The sequence below is a fragment of the Lagopus muta genome, unplaced genomic scaffold, assembly GCF_023343835.1.
Source record: "Lagopus muta isolate bLagMut1 unplaced genomic scaffold, bLagMut1 primary scaffold_127, whole genome shotgun sequence".
NCBI lineage: Eukaryota > Metazoa > Chordata > Aves > Galliformes > Phasianidae > Lagopus > Lagopus muta.
Window position 1 is genome coordinate 57,211 of NW_026040190.1, and position 18,023 is coordinate 75,233.

General features: G+C 58.9%; 3 protein-coding genes across 5 annotated transcripts; 2 read left to right on the forward strand and 1 right to left on the reverse strand.

Annotated features, from left to right (window-relative positions):
• Positions 1 to 3,940: 3,940 nt before the first annotated feature.
• Positions 3,941 to 5,684, reverse strand: LOC125687634 (shematrin-like protein 1). The gene is given in 4 exon segments (XM_048932863.1): positions 3,941 to 5,243; positions 5,245 to 5,342; positions 5,344 to 5,504; positions 5,633 to 5,684. Coding segments are annotated over 4 exon segments (1,071 nt in total). The 3' UTR covers positions 3,941 to 4,483.
• LOC125687637 (microfibril-associated glycoprotein 4-like) lies at positions 5,620 to 17,581 on the forward strand. Of its 3 annotated transcripts, none has more exons than XM_048932867.1 (6): positions 5,620 to 5,688; positions 6,891 to 6,957; positions 8,656 to 8,816; positions 9,925 to 10,021; positions 12,688 to 12,870; positions 17,225 to 17,581. In XM_048932867.1, the coding sequence occupies exons 1-6, from the start codon at positions 5,683 to 5,685 to the stop codon at positions 17,470 to 17,472; spliced, it is 762 nt and encodes a 253-aa protein (XP_048788824.1). In that variant the 5' UTR covers positions 5,620 to 5,682; the 3' UTR covers positions 17,473 to 17,581. The 3 variants fall into 3 exon arrangements, with proteins under 3 accessions (XP_048788824.1, XP_048788826.1, XP_048788825.1); XM_048932869.1 differs by lacking the exon at positions 17,225 to 17,581 and adding an exon at positions 16,908 to 17,054; XM_048932868.1 differs by lacking the exon at positions 17,225 to 17,581 and adding an exon at positions 16,527 to 16,846.
• Positions 12,879 to 15,943, forward strand: LOC125687636 (keratin-associated protein 10-4-like). Its single transcript, XM_048932866.1, has one exon. The coding sequence runs from the start codon at positions 13,906 to 13,908 to the stop codon at positions 15,934 to 15,936; it is 2,031 nt and encodes a 676-aa protein (XP_048788823.1). The 5' UTR covers positions 12,879 to 13,905; the 3' UTR covers positions 15,937 to 15,943.
• Positions 17,582 to 18,023: the final 442 nt, after the last annotated feature.

Sequence of the window (18,023 nt, forward strand, 5' to 3'; positions counted from 1 at the left end):
CATTCCCACATTTCCCTCACAAATTCTCTTTCTTCCTCATAAACCCCCCCTTTCTCCTCACAAATTCCCATTTTTCCTCACCAATTCTCACTTTCTCCTTCAAAACCCCCACTTTTCTCTCACAAATCCCCACTTTTCCCCACAAATCCCCACTTTTCCCTCACAATTTCCCCACTCTCCCCTCACAAATCCCCCCTTTCTCCCTCCAAACCCCCACTTTCCCCTCACAAATCCCCCCTTTCTCCCTCTAAACCCCCATTTATTCCTCACAAACCCCCCCTTTTCCCTCACAAATTCCCATTTTCTCCTCACAAACCCCCACTTTTCCCTCAAATCCCCCAATTTCCTCACAAATTCCCACTTCTGCCCTCACAAATCCCCCCTTTCTCCCTCCAAACCCCCATTTCTTCCTCACAAACCCCCACTTTTCCCTCACAATTTCCCCACTTCCTCCCTCAAGCTCCCACTTTTCCCTCACAAACCCCCATTTCTCCTCACAAACTCCCACTTCTCTCTCACAAATCCTCAATTTCCTCCTCAAAACCCCCAGTTTCCTCACAATTCCCACTTTCTCCCCACAAATTCCCCACTTTTCCCTTCACAAATTCCCATTTATTCCTCACAAATCCCCATCTTTCCCTCACAAACCCCCACTTTTTCCCTCAAATCCCCCAATTTCCTCACAAATCCCCACTTTCCCCACACAAACCCCCCTTTCTCCCTCTAAACCCCCCATTTATTCCTCACAAACCCCCACTTTTTCCCTCAAAAATTCCCCCCTTTTTCCTCACACATCCCCACTTTTTTCCTCAAATCCCCCAATTTCCTCACTAATTCTCATTTTTCCCTCCCAAATCCCCACTCTTTCCTCACCAATTCCCATTTCTGCCCTCACAAATTCCCACTTCATCCCTCAAAACCTCCATTTGCCTCTCACAAATCCCCTTTTTCCTCACAAATCCCCACTTTTCCCTCACAAATTCCCAATTCCTTCCCAAATTCCCCACTTTCTCCCTCACAATCCCCACTTTTCCTTCACAATTCCCCACTTTTCCCTCACAAATTCTCACTTTCTCCTTCAAAACCCCCACTTTTCCTTCACTATTCCCATTATTTTCCTCACAAACCCCCAACTTTCCCCTCACATTCTCACATTTTCCCGCACAAACTCCCATCTTTCCCTCACAACCCCCCCTTTCTCCTCACAAATCCCCATCTTTCCCTCACAAATCCCCACTTTTTCCTCACATTCCCACATTTCCCTCACTAATTCTCTTTCTTTCTCATAAACTCCTCCTTTCTCCTCACAGATACCCATTTTTCCTCACTAATTCTCACTTCCTTCTTCAAAACCCCCATTTTTCCCTCACAAATCCCCACTTTTTCTCACAAATTCCTCGCTTTCCCCCCACAATTCCCCACTTTCCCCTCACAAATCCCCATCTTTCCCTCACATTCTCAAGTTTTCCCTCACAAATTCTCTTTCTTCCTCATAAACCCCTCCTTTCTCCTCACAAATCCCCATCTTTCCTCACAAATTCCCCACTTTCTCCCTCAAATCCCCACTTCCTTCCCCAAATTTCCCACTTTTCCTCACAAATTCCCACTTTCTACCTCAAAACCCCTACTTTCTCCTCACAAATTCCCTTCTTTCCCTCACAAATTCCCATTTTTCCTCACAAATCCCCACTTTTCTCCACATAAACCCCTCCTTTCTCCTCACAAATCCCCACTTTCTCCCTCCAAACTCCCACTTTTCTCTCACAGTTTCCCATTTATTCCTCACAAATCCCCACTTTTCCCTCACAAATCCCCAATTTCCCCACAAATTCCCCATTTCTCCTCACAAACCCCCCTTTCTACCTCTAAACCCCCATTTATTCCTCACAAACCCCCACTTTTTCCCTCAAATTCCCCACTTTTCCCGCCAAATCCCCCCTTTCTCCTCACAAATCCCCCCTTTCCCCCTCAAATCCCCCATTAATTCCTCACAAATTCCCATCTTTCCCTCACAATTCCCCCCTTTCTCCTCACAAATTCCCATTTTTCCTCACCAATTCTCACTTTCTCCTTCAAAACTCCCACTTTTCTCTCACAAATCCCCACTTTTCCCTCAAACCCCCCCTTTTTTCCTCACAAATTCCCATTTTGTCCGCTCACAAACTCCCCACTTCCTCCTCACAAATCCCCATTTTTCCCTCACAAATCCTTCAATTTCCTCACAAATCCCCACTTTTCCCTCACAAATTCTCACTTTCTACCTCAAATCCCCACTTTTTTCTCACAATTCCCCACTTTTCCCTCACAATTTCCCCCCTTTTTCTCTCACAACGCCTCCCGCCCCCTTCTCCTCCCCAAACCCCCACACGGCCCTTCTCCCCCAACAACCCCCATTTTCCCCCCCAAAACGCCCTTTATTTTCCCCAAAACGCCCTTTATTTTCCCCAAAACGCCCTTTATTTTCCCCAAAACGCCCTTTATTTTCCCCAAAACGCCCTTTATTTTCCAAAAAAAAGCTCTTTATTCCCCCCCTTCCCCTCCCCCCCGTTCCTTCCCCTCACGCCGCGCGCGGCCTTCACTCCCCCACCCCCAACCGCCCCGTTTCGTTTCGTTTCCCTCCCCACCTCCCCCGCTGATTCCCTCCCCCCCCTCTCGGTTCTCTCCCGCTTCTCACCTATCGGCCTCGGCTCCGCACTCCGCCACGCACCCAAATCTCCGCTCCGCGCCGCAGCAGCCGCCGCCACAAACGAACGCCTGAAGCGACGCGAGGCGACGCCACGCGGCTCCGCCTCCACTTCCGGTACAACGGCGGCCGCGCGCGGGGAGGGGGGGCGGAAGGGGGGCGGGACGACGGGAGGTGTAGTTTCCGCTCCCGCTCTCAGAACGGAGGCGGGAAGAGCGCGGGACTACCGCTCCCAGCATGCACCGCGCGCGGCCGCCATCTTAGGCTGCCTCCCGCTCTGCCTCTCGCGGGGGATGCCGGGAGTTCTAGTCCGCGCTTCCCCTTCCCGCCGTTCTAAATGGGCCTCGGAGAACTACGACTCCCATCGCACCCCCGCGCCCGCCGCCATCTTGTGCAGCGCAGCTCGGGAGCCATGGCATGGAGGCGGGCTGACCCGTCCCCTTCCTCCCCGCCCGGGACGGCCAATGAGATGGCGCGGGGTTCCTCCGGCGACCAATGGGAGCGCGGCACTGAACGAAGTCCCGCCCTCCGTGGTTTGGGAGGGGGCCCGGGACCCCCGAAACGGCCCCCAAACCGCCGCCAATCGCCCCCAAAACGCACAGAGCTCCGTAAAGAACCCCTGGAGCCCCATAGGTCCCATAGAGACCCCATAGATCCCCATAGACTCACTGAGCCCCATAGGGACCCCATAGGGACCCCCATAGGGACCCCCATACGTCCCACAGTGCTACACAAAGTCCCCACGCACACCCATAGAGTCCAACAGACCCCATAAACCCCACGGAGCCCCATAGAATCCCATAGATCCCATAGGGGGTCCCACAGACCCCATAGGTCCCAAAGAGCCCTATAGAAACCCCACAGATCCCCAGAGGATCCCGTACAGACCCACTGAGACCCCACAGACTCCATATAGAGTCCCATGCACCCCATAGAGACCCACAGAGACCCATAGACCCCATACAGCCCCATAGAGACCCCACAGACTCCATATAGAGTCCCCATAGAGACCCATAGACCCCACAGAGACCCCATAAACCCATAGAGATCCCACAGAGACCTCATTGAGACCCCGTGAGATCCCATAGAAACCCCATAAACCCTATGGGACCCCATAGAGACCCATTGAGATCCCATAGAAACCCCATAGGGACCCCATAAACCCCACGGGACCCCATAGAGACCCATTGAGATCCCATAGAAACCCCATACACCCTATGGGACCCCATAGAGACCCATTGAGATCCCATAGAAACCCCATAAACCCCACGGGTCCCCATAGAGACCCATAGAGATCCCATAGAAACCCCATAGGGACCCCATAAACCCCACGGGACCCCATAGAGACCCATAGATCCCACAGAGACCCCACAGAGACCCGTAGACCCCATAAAGACCCCACAGAGACCCCATAATCCCCATGGGACCCCATAGAGACTCACAGACCCCACAGACACCCCATAAGGACCCATAGAGACCCCACAGAGACCCCATAAAGACCCCATAGATCCCATAGAGACCCCATAGGGACCCCATAAACCCCACAGAGACCCCATAAGGACCCATAGAGACCCCACAGAGACCCCATAAACCCCACGGGTCCCCACAGAGACCCATAGACCCCACAGAGACCCCATAAAGACCCATAGACCCCATGAAGACCCCAAAGATCCCATAGGGACCCCATAGGGACCCCATAAACCCCATAGGGACCCCATAGAGACCCATAGACCCCACAGACACCCCATACGGACCCATAGAGACCCCACAGAGACCCATAGAGATCCCATAGAAACCCCATCAACCCCACAGGTCCCCATAGAGACCCATAGACCCCACAGAGACCCCATAAAGACCCCACAGATCCCATAGAGACCCCATAGGGACCCCATAAAGACCCATAGACCCCACAGACACCCCATACAGACCCACAGAGACCCCATAGACCCCATGGGACCCCATAGAGACCCATAGAGACCCCATAGAAGCCCCATCAACCCCACGAGTCCCCATAGAGACCCATAGACCCCATAGAAACCCCATAAACCCCATGGGACCCCATAGAGACCCATTGAGATCCCATAGAAACCCCATAAACCCCACGGGACTCCATAGAGACCCATAGATCCCACAGAGACCCCACAGAGACCCATAGACCCCATAAAGACCCCACAGAGACCCCATAATCCCCATGGGACCCCATAGAGACTCATAGACCCCACAGACACCCCATAAGGACCCATAGAGACCCCACAGAGACCCCATAAAGACCCCATAGATCCCATAGAGACCCCATAGGGACCCCATAAAACCCACAGAGACCCCATAAGGACCCATAGAGACCCCACAGAGACCCCATAAACCCCACGGGACCCCGTAGAGACCCATAGAGATCCCATAGAAACCCCATAAACCCCACGGGACTCCATAGAGACCCATAGACCCCACAGAGACCCCATGAAGACCCCACAGATCCCATAGAGACCCCATAGGGACCCCATAAAGACCCATAGACCCCACAGACACCCCATACGGACCCACAGAGACCCCATAAACCCCATGGGACCCCATAGAGACCCATAGAGACCCCATAGAAACCCCATAAACCCCATGGGACCCCATAGAGACCCATAGACCCCACAGAGACCCCATAAAGACCCCATAGATCCCATAGAGACCCCATAGGGACCCCATAAACCCCACAGGACCCCATAGAGACCCATAGACCCCACAGACACCCCATAAAGACCCCATAAACCCCACGGGACCCCATAGAGGCCCCAGTGCCCCATAGAGACCCCCCAGACCCCCCCCCCCCCCCCTTTCAACAACGCTCATTAAGGCCATTAGCACTCATTAACGAATCCCTTCCGGCAGCGGTAGGGTTAACGGCCCCCCCCCCAAATCCCCTAAAAGGGCCCCATAACCCCCCCACCCCACACCCCACACCCACGGGGGAGGCTGGGGGCCGCGTGTGGGGCGGAGGGGAGCGAGCGGCCATGGAGGTACTGCCACGTCCCCCACCCCATAGCTGCCCTATAGGGACCCCTGCCCCATAGCGGCCCCATAAACAACCCCACCCCATAGGGACCCCCGGCCCCATAGCAGCCCTATAGGGATCCCCACCCCATAGCGGCCCTATAGCGACCCCACCCTATAGGGATCCCCACCCCAGAGCATCCCTATAGGGGCTCCACCCTACAGGCAGCCCCATAGCGACCCCACCCTATAGGGACCCTGGCCCCATAGCTGCCCTATAGGGGCCCCCACCCCATAGCGGCCCTATAGCGACCCCACCCTATAGGGATCCCCACCCCAGAGCGTCCCTATAGGGGCTCCACCCTACAGGCAGCCCCATAGCGGCCCTATAAGTGACCACACCCTATAGCGACCCTAGCCCCATAGCTGCCCTATAGGGATCCCCAACCCATAGCGGCCCTATAGCGACCCCACCCTATAGGGATCCCCACCCCAGAGCATCCCTATAGGCAGCCCCATAGCGGCCCTATAAGTGACCCCACCCTATAGGGACCCCGGCTCCATAGCGGCCCTATAGGGGCTCCACCCTACAGGCAGCCCCATAGCGACCCCACCCTATAGCGACCCCCCCCATAGCAGCCCCATAGCGACCCCACCCTATAGGGACCCCAGCCCCATAGCGGCCCCATAGCGGCCCCATAGCGACTCCACCCTACAGACAGCCCCATAGCGACCCCACCCTATAGGGAGACCCACCCCATAGCAACCCTATAAGCAACCCCACCCTACAGGCAGCCCCATAGTGGCCCTATAAGTGACCACACCCTATAGGGGCCCCCGCCCCATAGCGGCCCTATAGAGACCCCACCCTATAGGGATCCCCACCCCAGAGCATCCCTATAGGGACTCCACCCTACAGGCAGCCCCATAGTGACCCCACCCTATAGGGATCCCTGCCCCATAGCGGCCCTATAAGCGACCCCACCCTATAGGGACCCCAGCCCTATAGCGCCCCCATAAGGACCCCAGCCCCATAGTGACTCCATAAGGACCCTCATCCCATAGTGACCCCATAAGAACCCCATAAGGACCCCATAAGGACCCCATAAGGACCCCCACCCCATAAGGACCCCATAAGGACCCCCACCCCACAGGGACCCCATAATGACCCCATAAGGACCCCGTAAGGACCCCATAAGGACCCCCACCCCACTGTGTCCCCATTCAGGTTCTGGTGGCGGTGGCGGTGCTTTGGGGTCTGCCCAGGGTGGGGGCGCAGCCCATCGCCTCTGCGGGTCAGTGGGGTCAGGGGGGGGGGAAATTGGGGTCCGGGGGGGGAGGATTGGGGGTCAGAGGGGGATTTAGGATCGTGGGGGGGGGATTTGGGATTGTGGGGGGGATTTGGGGTCGTGGGGGGGGGGCGTTTGGGGTCGGGGGGGAATTGGGGTGGGGGGGGGATTTGAGGTCGGGGGGAAATTGGGGTCACGGGGAGGATGGGGGTGGGGGGGGGATTTGGGGTCGGGGGGGGACAGGGGTCACGGGAGGGATTGGGGTCATGGGGGGGGATTGGGCCCCCCACTGCCCCCCTTCACCCCATCGACCCCATCGACCCCATTCACCCCCATTGACCCCCATTCACCCCATTCACCCCCATTCACCCCCATTGAACCCCATTCACCCCCATTCACCCCCATTCACCCCATTCACCCCCATTCACCCCCATTGACCCCATTCACCCCCATTCACCCCATTCACCCCCATTGACCCCCATTCACCCCATTCACCCCACTGCCCCCATTCACCCCATTCACCCCCATTCACCCCATTCACTCCATTCACCCCCATTCACCCCATTCACCCCCATTCACCCCCATTGAACCCCATTCACCCCCATTCACCCCCATTCACCCCATTCACCCCCATTCACCCCCATTGAACCCCATTCACCCCCATTCACCCCCATTCACCCCATTCACCCCCATTCACCCCCATTGACCCCATTCACCCCCATTCACCCCATTCACCCCCATTGACCCCCATTCACCCCATTCACCCCACTGCCCCCATTGACCCCATTCACCCCCATTGACCCCCATTCACCCCATTCACCCCACTGCCCCCATTCACCCCATTCACCCCCATTCACCCCATTCACCCCACTGCCCCCATTCACCCCATTCACCCCCATTCACCCCATTCACTCCATTCACCCCCATTCACCCCATTCACCCCCATTCACCCCCATTGAACCCCATTCACCCCCATTCACCCCCCATTCACCCCATTCACCCCCATTCACCCCCATTGACCCCCATTCACCCCCATTCACCCCATTCACCCCCATTCACCCCACTGCCCCCCCTTCACCCCCATTCACCCCCATTCACCCCATTCACCCCCATTCACCCCACTGCCCCCCCTTCACCCCCATTCACCCCCATTCACCCCATTCACCCCCCATTGACCCCCATTGCCCCCACTGCCCACATTGCCCCCACTGCTCCCATTGACCTCCACTGCCCCCATCCACCCCACTGCCCCCACTGCCCCCCCCACTGCCCCCGTTCACCCCACTGCCCCCATTGCCCCCCCTGTCCCCATCCACCCCTCTGCCCCCACTGCTCCCATTGACCCCACAGCCCCCATTGCCCACATTCACCCCACTGCCCCCACTGCTCCCATTGACCCCCACTGCCCCCGTTCACCCCACTGCCCCCCCTGCCCCCACTGCCCCCATTGACCCCATTGAACTTATTGCCCCCACTGCCCCCATCCACCCCACTGCCCCCATTGCCCCCATTGCCCCCATCCACCCCCACTGCCCCCATTGCCCCCATTCACCCCACAGCCCCCACTGCCCCCACAGCCCCCATTGCCCCCCCTGCCCCCACTGCCCCCACAGCCCCCACTGACCCCCGCTGCCCCCCCTGCCCCCACTGCCCCCACAGCCCCCACAGCCCCCACTGACCCCGCTGCCCCCCGCCGCCCCACAGCCGTTCCAGCCCTGCCGTGTGAGGCCGTGACGCCGCGCGATTGCCAGGACGTTTACGCGGGGGGGGCGCAGACGGACGGCGTCTACCTGGTTTACCCCACGGGGCCGGGGCTGCCTGTGCCCGTCTACTGCGACATGAGCACCGACGGGCACGTGTGGACGGTGCGCAGCACGCGTGGGCGTGCGTGTAACATGCGTGTGTGTAACGTGTGTGGAGTGTGTGTCGTGTGTGTAACGTGTGTGTCACGTGTGTGGAGTGTGTGTTGTGTGTGTAACATGTGTGTGTGTGTGGAGTGTGTGTGTGTTGTGTGTGTAACATGTGTGTGTCGTGTGTGTGGAGTGTGTGTGTGTTGTGTGTGTAACATGTGTGTGTGTGTCATGTGTGTGGAGTGTGTGTTGTGTGTGTAACATGTGTGTGTCACGTGTGTGGAGTGTGTGTGTGTGTGTAACATGTGTGTGTGTCACGTGTGTGTGGAGTGTGTGTCGTGTGTGTAACATGTGTGTGTCACGTGTGTGTGTTGTGTGTGTAACATGTGTGTGTGTGCGTGTGTGGAGTGTGTGTTGTGTGTGTGGAGTGTGTGTGTCACGTGTGTGTGTGTCGTGTGTGTAACATGTGTGTGTCACGTGTGTGGAGTGTGTGTCGTGTGTGTAACGTGTGTGTGTCACGTGTGTGTGTGTTGTGTGTGTAACATGTGTGTGTGTCACGTGTGTGGAGTGTGTGTTGTGTGTGTAACATGTGTGTGTGTGTCACGTGTGTGTGTGTCGTGTGTGTGGAGTGTGTGTGTGTTGTGTGTGTCACGTGTGTGTGTTGTGTGTGTGTGTTGTGTGTGTGTGTCGTGTGTGTCGTGTGTGTGTGTCACGTGTGTGTGTCACATGTGTGTGTTGTGTGTGTCATGTGTGTGTCATGTGTGTGTTTTGTGTGTAACACGTGTGTGTCATGTGTGTGTGTGTCACGTGTGTTTGTCATGTGTGCGTGATGTGTGTGTGCGTCATGTGTGTCATGTGTGTGTCACGTGTGTGTGTCATGTGTGTGCGTCATGTGTGTGTGCGTCGTGTGTGTGTGTCACATGTGTGTGATGTGTATGTGTGTGTGTCATGTGCGTCGTGTGTGTCACATGTGTGTGTGAAGTGTGTGTGATGTGTGTAACGTGTGTGTGTAACACACGTGTGTGACACGCATGTGTGTGTAACATGTGTGTGTGCCATGCATGCATGTGTGTGCACACGTGTGCGTGTGTCCTGACTCCGTTCTCCCCCCCCACACCCCCAGGTGTTCCAGAAGCGCTTCAATGGCTCCGTCAGTTTCTTCCGGGGTTGGAACGATTATCGCTACGGCTTTGGGCGCGCCGACGGCGAGTATTGGCTGGGTGAGATCACGTGACACCCATCGGCACCCATCAGCACCCATGGGAACCCATTGGCACCCATGGGAACCCATAGAACCCATTGGCATCCATTGAAACCCATTGGCAGCCACCGGCACCCATGGGAGCCCATCAGCACCCATGGGCACCCATAGAACCCATTAGAACCCATTGGCACCCATTGGCACCCATTGGCATCCATTGAGACCCATTGGCAACCACTGGCACCCATGGGAGCCCATCAGCACCCATTGGCACCCATCGGCACCCATAGAACCCATTAGAACCCATTGGCACCCATGGGAGCCCATCAGCACCTATAGAACCCACTCGCACCCATGGGAGCCCATTGGCAGCCACTGGCACCCATGGGAGCCCATCAGCACCCATGGGAACCCATCGGCACCCATTAAAACCCATTGGCACCCATGGGCACCCATTGGCATCCATTGAGACCCATTGGCAACCACTGGCACCCATGGGAGCCCATCAGCACCCATGGGCACCCATCAGCACCCATTAGAACCCATTGGCACCCATGGGAGCCCATCAGCACCTATAGAACCCACTCGCACCCATGGGAGCCCATTGGCAGCCACTGGCACCCATGGGAGCCCATCAGCACCCATGGGAACCCATCGGCACCCATTAAAACCCATTGGCACCCATGGGCACCCATTGGCATCCATTGAGACCCATTGGCAGCCACTGGCACCCATGGGAGCCCATCAGCACCCATTGGCACCCATCAGCACCCATGGGAACCCATCGGCACCCATAGAACCCATTGATCCCCCATTATCCCCCAATGATCCCTATTGACCCCCATTGGATCCCATTGATCCCCCATTGATCCCCTAATTGCCCCCCATTGCCCCCCAATGATCCCCATTGGCCCCCGTTTGCCCCCATTGATCTCCCATTGCCCCCCATTGTCTCCCATTGCCCCCATTGATCCCTATTGCCCCCCATTGATCCCCATTGGCCCCCATTGATCCCCATTGTCCCCCATTGATCCCCATTGTCCCCCATTGGATTCCATTGATCCCCCATAGATCCTCCATTGTCCCCAGTTGCCCCCCATTGTCCCCCATTGATCCCCATTGCCCCCCAACTGCCCCCCATTGATCCCCATTTACCCCCATTGATCCCCATTGCCCCCCATTGTCATCCATTGTGTCCTGTGATGCCCCCACGATGTCCCCATGGTGTCCCCCCCCCCGTCCCCACGTTGTGCCCCCCCGCTGCCCCCCTGTCCCCCCCAGGGCTGCAGACCATCCACGTGCTGACCCCCATGTTGTGTCCCCATAGTGTCCCCATTGAGTCCCATGGTGACCCCACAATGTCCCCATGTTGTGACCCCCATGTCCCCCCCAGGGCTGCAGACCATCCACGTGCTGACCCCCATGTTGTGTCCCATGGTGTCCCCCCCCGTCCCCATGTTGTGACCCCCCCCCTGTCCCCCCCTGTCCCCCCAGGGCTGCAGACCATCCACGTGCTGACCCCCATGTTGTGTCCCCATGGTGTCCCTATTGAGTCCCATGGTGTCCCCATGATGTCCCCATGTTGTGACCCCATGGTGTCCCATGGTGTCCCCCCCCCGTCCCCATGTTGTGCCCCCCTGCTGCCCCCCATGTCCCCCCCAGGGCTGCAGACCATCCATGTGCTGACCCCCATGTTGTGTCCCCATGGTGTCCCTATTGAGTCCCATGGTGTCCCCACGATGTCCCCATGTTTTGACCCCACAATGTCCCCACTGTGTGACCCCATGGTGTCCCCCCCCTGTCCCCACGTTGTGACCCCCCTGTCCCCCCCTGTCCCCCCCAGGGCTGCAGACCATCCACGTGCTGACCCCCATGTTGTGTCCCCATGCTGTCCCTATTGAGTCCCATGGTGTCCCCACGCCGTCCCCCACGTTGTGACCCCCCCACTGCCCCCCATTTCCCCCCCCAGGGCTGCAGACCATCCATGTTGTGACCCCCATGTTGTGTCCCCATGGTGTCCCATTTATGTCCCCCCCCCGTCCCCACGTTGTGACCCCCCTGCTGCCCCCCATTTCCCCCCCCAGGGCTGCAGACCATCCACGTGCTGACCCCCATGTTGTGTCCCCATGGTGTCCCTATTGAGTCCCATGGTGTCCCCATGATGTCCCCATGTTGTGACCCCATGGTGTCCCATGGTTTCCCCCCCCCCGTCCCCATGTTGTGCCCCCCTGCTGCCCCCCCTGTCCCCCCCAGGGCTGCAGACCATCCACGTGCTGACCCCCATGTTGTGTCCCCATGCTGTCCCTATTGAGTCCCATGGTGTCCCCACGCCGTCCCCACGTTGTGACCCCCCCACTGCTCCCCATTTCCCCCCCCAGGGCTGCAGACCATCCATGTTGTGACCCCCATGTTGTGTCCCCATGGTGTCCCATTTATGTCCCCCCCCCCGTCCCCACGTTGTGACCCCCCTGCTGCCCCCCATTTCCCCCCCCAGGGCTGCAGACCATCCACGTGCTGACCCCCATGTTGTGTCCCATGGTGTCCCCCCCCGTCCCCATGTTGTGACCCCCCCCTGTCCCCCCCTGTCCCCCCAGGGCTGCAGACCATCCACGTGCTGACCCCCATGTTGTGTCCCCATGCTGTCCCCACATTGTGACCCCCCGCTGCCCCCCATTTCCCCCCCAGGGCTGCAGACCATCCACGTGCTGACCCTGCAGGGCCGCTACGAGCTGCGCGTGGAGCTGGAGGACTTTGAGAACAACACGGCCTCGGCCACCTACGGCTCCTTCGCGCTGTCCCCCAACGCCATCAGCGCCGAGGAGGACGGATACAGCCTGCACGTCGGGGGCTTCGTGGACGGCGGCGCCGGTGTGGGGCGCGGAGGGATCTGTGGGGCTCTATGGGGTCCCTATGGGGCTCTATGGGGTGCCTGTGGGGCTCTACTGGGCTCTGTGGGGCTCTGTGGGGCTCTATGGGGTCCCTATGGGGCTCTCTTGGGGCTCTAGGGATCCCTATGGGGCTCTGTGAGGGTCTGTGGGGCTCTATTGGGGCTCTGTGGGGCTCTATGGGGCCCTATTGGGGCTCTAGGGGGGTTCTATGGGGCTCTATTGGGGCTCTGTGGGGCTCTGTGGGGCTCTATGGGGCTCCATTGGGGCTCTAGGGGGATCTATGGGGCTCCATTGGGGTCCCTATGGGGCTCTCTTGGGTTCTTTGGGGATCTATGGGGCTCTATGGGGTTCTGTGGGGATCTATGGGGCTCTATGGGGGCTCTATGAGGTCCCTATGGGGCTCTGCGAGGATCTATGGGGACCTATTGGGGCTCTGTGGGAATCTATAGGGCCCTATTGGGTCCCTATGGGGCTCTATTGGGGCTCTAGGGGGATCTATGGGGCTCTATGGGGTCCCTATGCAGCTCTATTGGGGTTCTAGGGGCTCTATGGGGCTCTATTGGGGTTCCAGAGGGATCTATGGGGCTCCATTGGGGCTCTAGGGGGATCTGTGGGGCTCTATGGGGTCCCTATGGGGCTCTATTGGGGCTCTAGGGGGATCTATGGGGCTCTATGGGGTCCCTGTGGGAATCTATGGGGCTCTATGGGGCTCCGTGGGGCTCTATTGGGATACCTATAGGGCTCTGTGGGGGTCCCCGCATGTCCCCATGCGTCCCTCTGCGTCCCTCTGTGTCCCCACGTGTCCCCTTGTGTCCCCCTGCCTCCATGGCGCCCCCTGCTGACGGCTGCCGTTCCCTGCCTCCATGGCGCCCCCTGCTGACGGCTGCCGTTCCCTGCCTCCATGGCGCCCCCTGCTGACGGCTGCCGTTCCCTGCCTCCATGGCGCCCCCTGCTGACGGCTGCCGTTCCCTGCCTCCATGGCGCCCCCTGCTGACGGCTGCCGTTCCCTGCCTCCATGGCGCCCCCTGCTGACGGCTGCCGTTCCCTGCCTCCATGGCGCCCCCTGCTGACGGCTGCCGTTCCCTGCCGTCCCCCCGCAGGCGACTCCCTGAGCTGCCACCACGGCCAGAAGTTGTCCCATGTGTCCCCATGTGTCCCCATGTGTCCCTCTTTGTCTCTATGTGTCCCCATGCATCCAAATGTGTCCCTCTGCCTCCCAATTCATCTCTCTGCATCCCAACGCATCCCCATGCATCCCTGTGTCCCCATGTGTCCCTCTGCATCCCTCTGCATCCCAATGCATCCCTGTGCATCCCCATGTGTCCCTATGGGTCCCTCTATGTCCCCATGTGTCCCTATGGGTCCTTCTGCATCTGTCTGCATCCCACTGCATCCCAATGCATCTCTGTGTGTCCCTCTGCATCCCATGTGTCCCCATGTGTCCCCATGTGTCCCTATGGGTCCCTCTGTGTCCCTCTGCATCCCAATTCATCCCTCTGCATCCCAATGCATCCCAGTGCATCCCTGTGTCCCCATGTGTCCCCACGTATCCCCACATGTCCCCTTGTGTCCCCCCGTGTCCCATTGCACCCCACTGACGGCTGCCGTTCCCTCCCTCCGTCCCCCAGGCGACTCGCTGAGCTGCCACCACGGCCAGAAGTTCTCCCATGTGTCCCCATGCATCCCTGTGTGTCCCCATGTGTCCCCACATGTCCCCATGTGTCCCCCATGCATCCCTCTATGTCCCCATGTGTCCCTCTGCATCCCTGTGTCCCCATGTGTCCCTATGGGTCCCTCTGCATCCCTGTGTCCCTCTGCGTCCCCATGTGTCCCCATGTGTCCCTCTGCATCCCAATGCGTCCCTGTGTGTCCCTCTGTGTCCCCGTGTGTCCCTATGTGTCCCCATGTGTCCCTCTGCATCCCTTTGCATCCCAATGCATCCCAGTGCATCCCCACGCATCCCTGTGCGTCCCTATGTGTCCCTATGGGTCCCTCTATGTCCCCATGTGTCCCTATGGGTCCCTCTATGTCCCTATGTGTCCCTATGTGTCCCCATGTGTCCCCATGTGTCCCTATGTGTCCCTCTTTGTCTCTATGTGTCCCCTTGTGTCCCCCCGTGTCCCATTTTACCCCCACTGACGGCTGCCGTTCCCTCCCTCCCACAGGCGACTCCCTGAGCTGCCACCATGGCCAGAAGTTCTCCCATGTGTCCCCATGTGTCCCTATGGGTCCCTCTGCGTCCCTCTGCATCCCAATGCATCCCAGTGCATCCCAGTGCATCCCTGTGTCCCCACATGTCCCCATGTGTCCCTATGTGTCCCATTGCACCCCACTGACGGCTGCCGTTCCCCCCTCCCGCAGGCGACTCCCTCAGCTACCACCACGGCCAGAAGTTCTCCCATGTGTCCCTATGGGTCCCTCTATGTCCCCATGTGTCCCTATGGGTCCCTCTGCATCCCTTTGCATCCCAATGCATCCCAGTACATCCCCACGCATCCCTGTGTGTCCCCATGTGTCCCTATGTGTCCCTCTATGTCCCCATGTGTCCCCATGTGTCCCTCTGCATCCCTTTGCATCCCAATGCATCCCAGTACATCCCCACGCATCCCTGTGTGTCCCCATGTGTCCCTATGGGTCCCTCTATGTCCCCATGTGTCCCTATGGGTCCTTCTGCATCTGTCTGCATCCCACTGCATCCCAACGCATCTCTGTGTGTCCCCCACATGTCCCCATGTGTCCCTATGTGTCCCCATGTGTCCCCATGTGTCCCTATGTGTCCCATTGCCCCCCACTGACGGCTGCCGTTCCCTCCCTCCGTCCCCCAGGCGACTCCCTGAGCTGCCACCACGGCCAGAAGTTCTCCCATGTGTCCCTATGGGTCCCTCTATGTCCCCATGTGTCCCTATGTGTCCCTCTGCATCCCTGTGTCCCTCTGCATCCCCATGTGTCCCTATGGGTCCCTATGGGTCCCTCTGTGTCTCAATGCATCCCAATGCATCCCAATGCATCCCCATGTGTCCCCCCGTGTCCCATTGCCCCCCACTGACGGCTGCCGTTCCCTCCCTGCCTCCCGCAGGCGACTCGCTCAGCTACCACCATGGCCAGAAGTTCTCCCATGTGTCCCTATGGGTCCCTCTATGTCCCCATGTGTCCCCATGTGTCCCCATGTGTCCCTCTGCATCCCTTTGCATCCCAATGCATCCCAGTACATCCCCACGCATCCCTGTGTGTCCCCATGTGTCCCTATGTGTCCCTCTATGTCCCCATGTGTCCCTATGGGTCCATCTGCATCCCTGTGTCCCTCTATGTCCCCATGTGTCCCTATGGGTCCTTCTGCATCCGTCTGCATCCCACTGCATCCCAACGCATCTCTGTGTGTCCCCACATGTCCCCATGTGTCCCTATGTGTCCCCATGTGTCCCCATGTGTCCCTATGTGTCCCATTGCCCCCCACTGACAGCTGCCGTTCCCTCCCTCCCTCCCGCAGGCGACTCGCTCAGCTACCACCACGGCCAGAAGTTCTCCCATGTGTCCCCATGTGTCCCTATGGGTCCCTCTATGTCCCCACATGTCCCCATGTGTCCCTATGTGTCCCATTGCCCCCCACTGACGGCTGCCATTCCCTCCCTCCCCCAGGCGACTCGCTCAGCTACCACCACGGCCAGAAGTTCTCCCATGTGTCCCTATGCATCCCAATGCATCCCAATGCATCCCCATGTGTCCCCCCGTGTCCCATTGCCCCCCACTGACGGCTGCCGTTCCCTCCCTGCCTCCCCCAGGCGACTCCCTGAGCTGCCACCACGGCCAGAAGTTCTCCCATGTGTCCCTATGGGTCCCTCTATGTCCCCATGTGTCCCTATGTGTCCCTCTGCATCCCCATGTGTCCCTATGGGTCCCTATGGGTCCCTCTGTGTCTCAATGCATCCCAATGCATCCCCAATGCATCCCCATGTGTCCCCCCGTGTCCCATTGCCCCCCACTGACGGCTGCTGTTCCCTGCCTCCTGTTCCCCCCCAGGCGACTCGCTCAGCTACCACCATGGCCAGAAGTTCTCCCATGTGTCCCCATGTGTCCTCATGTGTCCCTCTATGTCCCCATGTGTCCCCCTCCGTCCCATTGCCCCCCACTGACGGCTGCCATTCCCCCCTCCCGCAGGCGACTCTCTCAGCTACCACCACGGCCAGAAGTTCTCCCATGTGTCCCCATGTGTCCCTATGGGTCCCTCCATGTCCCCATGTGTCCCCATGTGTCCTCATGTGTCCCTCTATGTCCCCATGTGTCCCTATGGGTCCCATTGCCCCCCACTGACGGCTGCCATTCCCTCCCTCCCGCAGGCGACTCGCTCAGCTACCACCACGGCCAGAAGTTCTCCACCTTCGACCGCGACCAGGACCTCTACGTGCAGAACTGCGCCGCGCTGTCGTCGGGCGCCTGGTGGTTCAAGAGCTGCCACTTCTCCAACCTCAACGGCTTCTACCTGGGCGGCGCCCACCTCTCCTACGCCAACGGCCTCAACTGGGCGCAGTGGAAGGGCTTCAACTACTCCCTGCGCCGCAGCGAGATGAAGATCCGACGCCTCTGAGGCGCCGTGGGGCGCAAAGGGGGCAGGGGGGGGAGGCGGCCTGCCAATAAAGCACCGCAAAGCGCCCCGCTGCGTCACTGCGCCCCATGGAGACCTTGGGGACACAGAGAGACACACACAGACCCATAGAGACACATAGAACCCATAGGGACCCACATAGAGACCCATAGAGACCCACAGAGACCCATAGAACCCATAGGGACCCACATAGAGACCCATAGAGACACACAGACACCCATAGAGACCCATAGAGACACATAGGGACCCACATAGAGACCCATAGGGACCCACATAGAGACCCATAGGACCCATAGAGACCCCATAGGACCCATAGAGACCCCATAGGACCCATAGAGACACATAGAGACCCATAGAGACACATAGAGCCCCATAGGGACCCACACAGAGACCCATAGAGACACACAGAGACCCATAGGGACCCACATAGAGACCCATAGAGACACACAGAACCCATAGAGACCCCACAGGATCCATAGAGACCACATAGAATCCATAGGGACCCACACAGAGACCCATAGAGACACATAGAG

Coding starts and splice junctions, on each gene's coding strand:
- LOC125687637 (XM_048932867.1), top strand. Junction 8,817..9,924: donor CCGACGGGCACGTGTGGACG/GTGCGCAGCACG, acceptor CCACACCCCCAG/GTGTTCCAGAAGCGCTTCAA. Junction 12,871..17,224: donor CTTCGTGGACGGCGGCGCCG/GTGTGGGGCGCG, acceptor TCCCTCCCGCAG/GCGACTCGCTCAGCTACCAC.
- LOC125687636 (XM_048932866.1), top strand. CDS start 13,906: ATGGCGCCCCCTGCTGACGGCTGCCGTTCCCTGCCTCCATGGCGCCCC.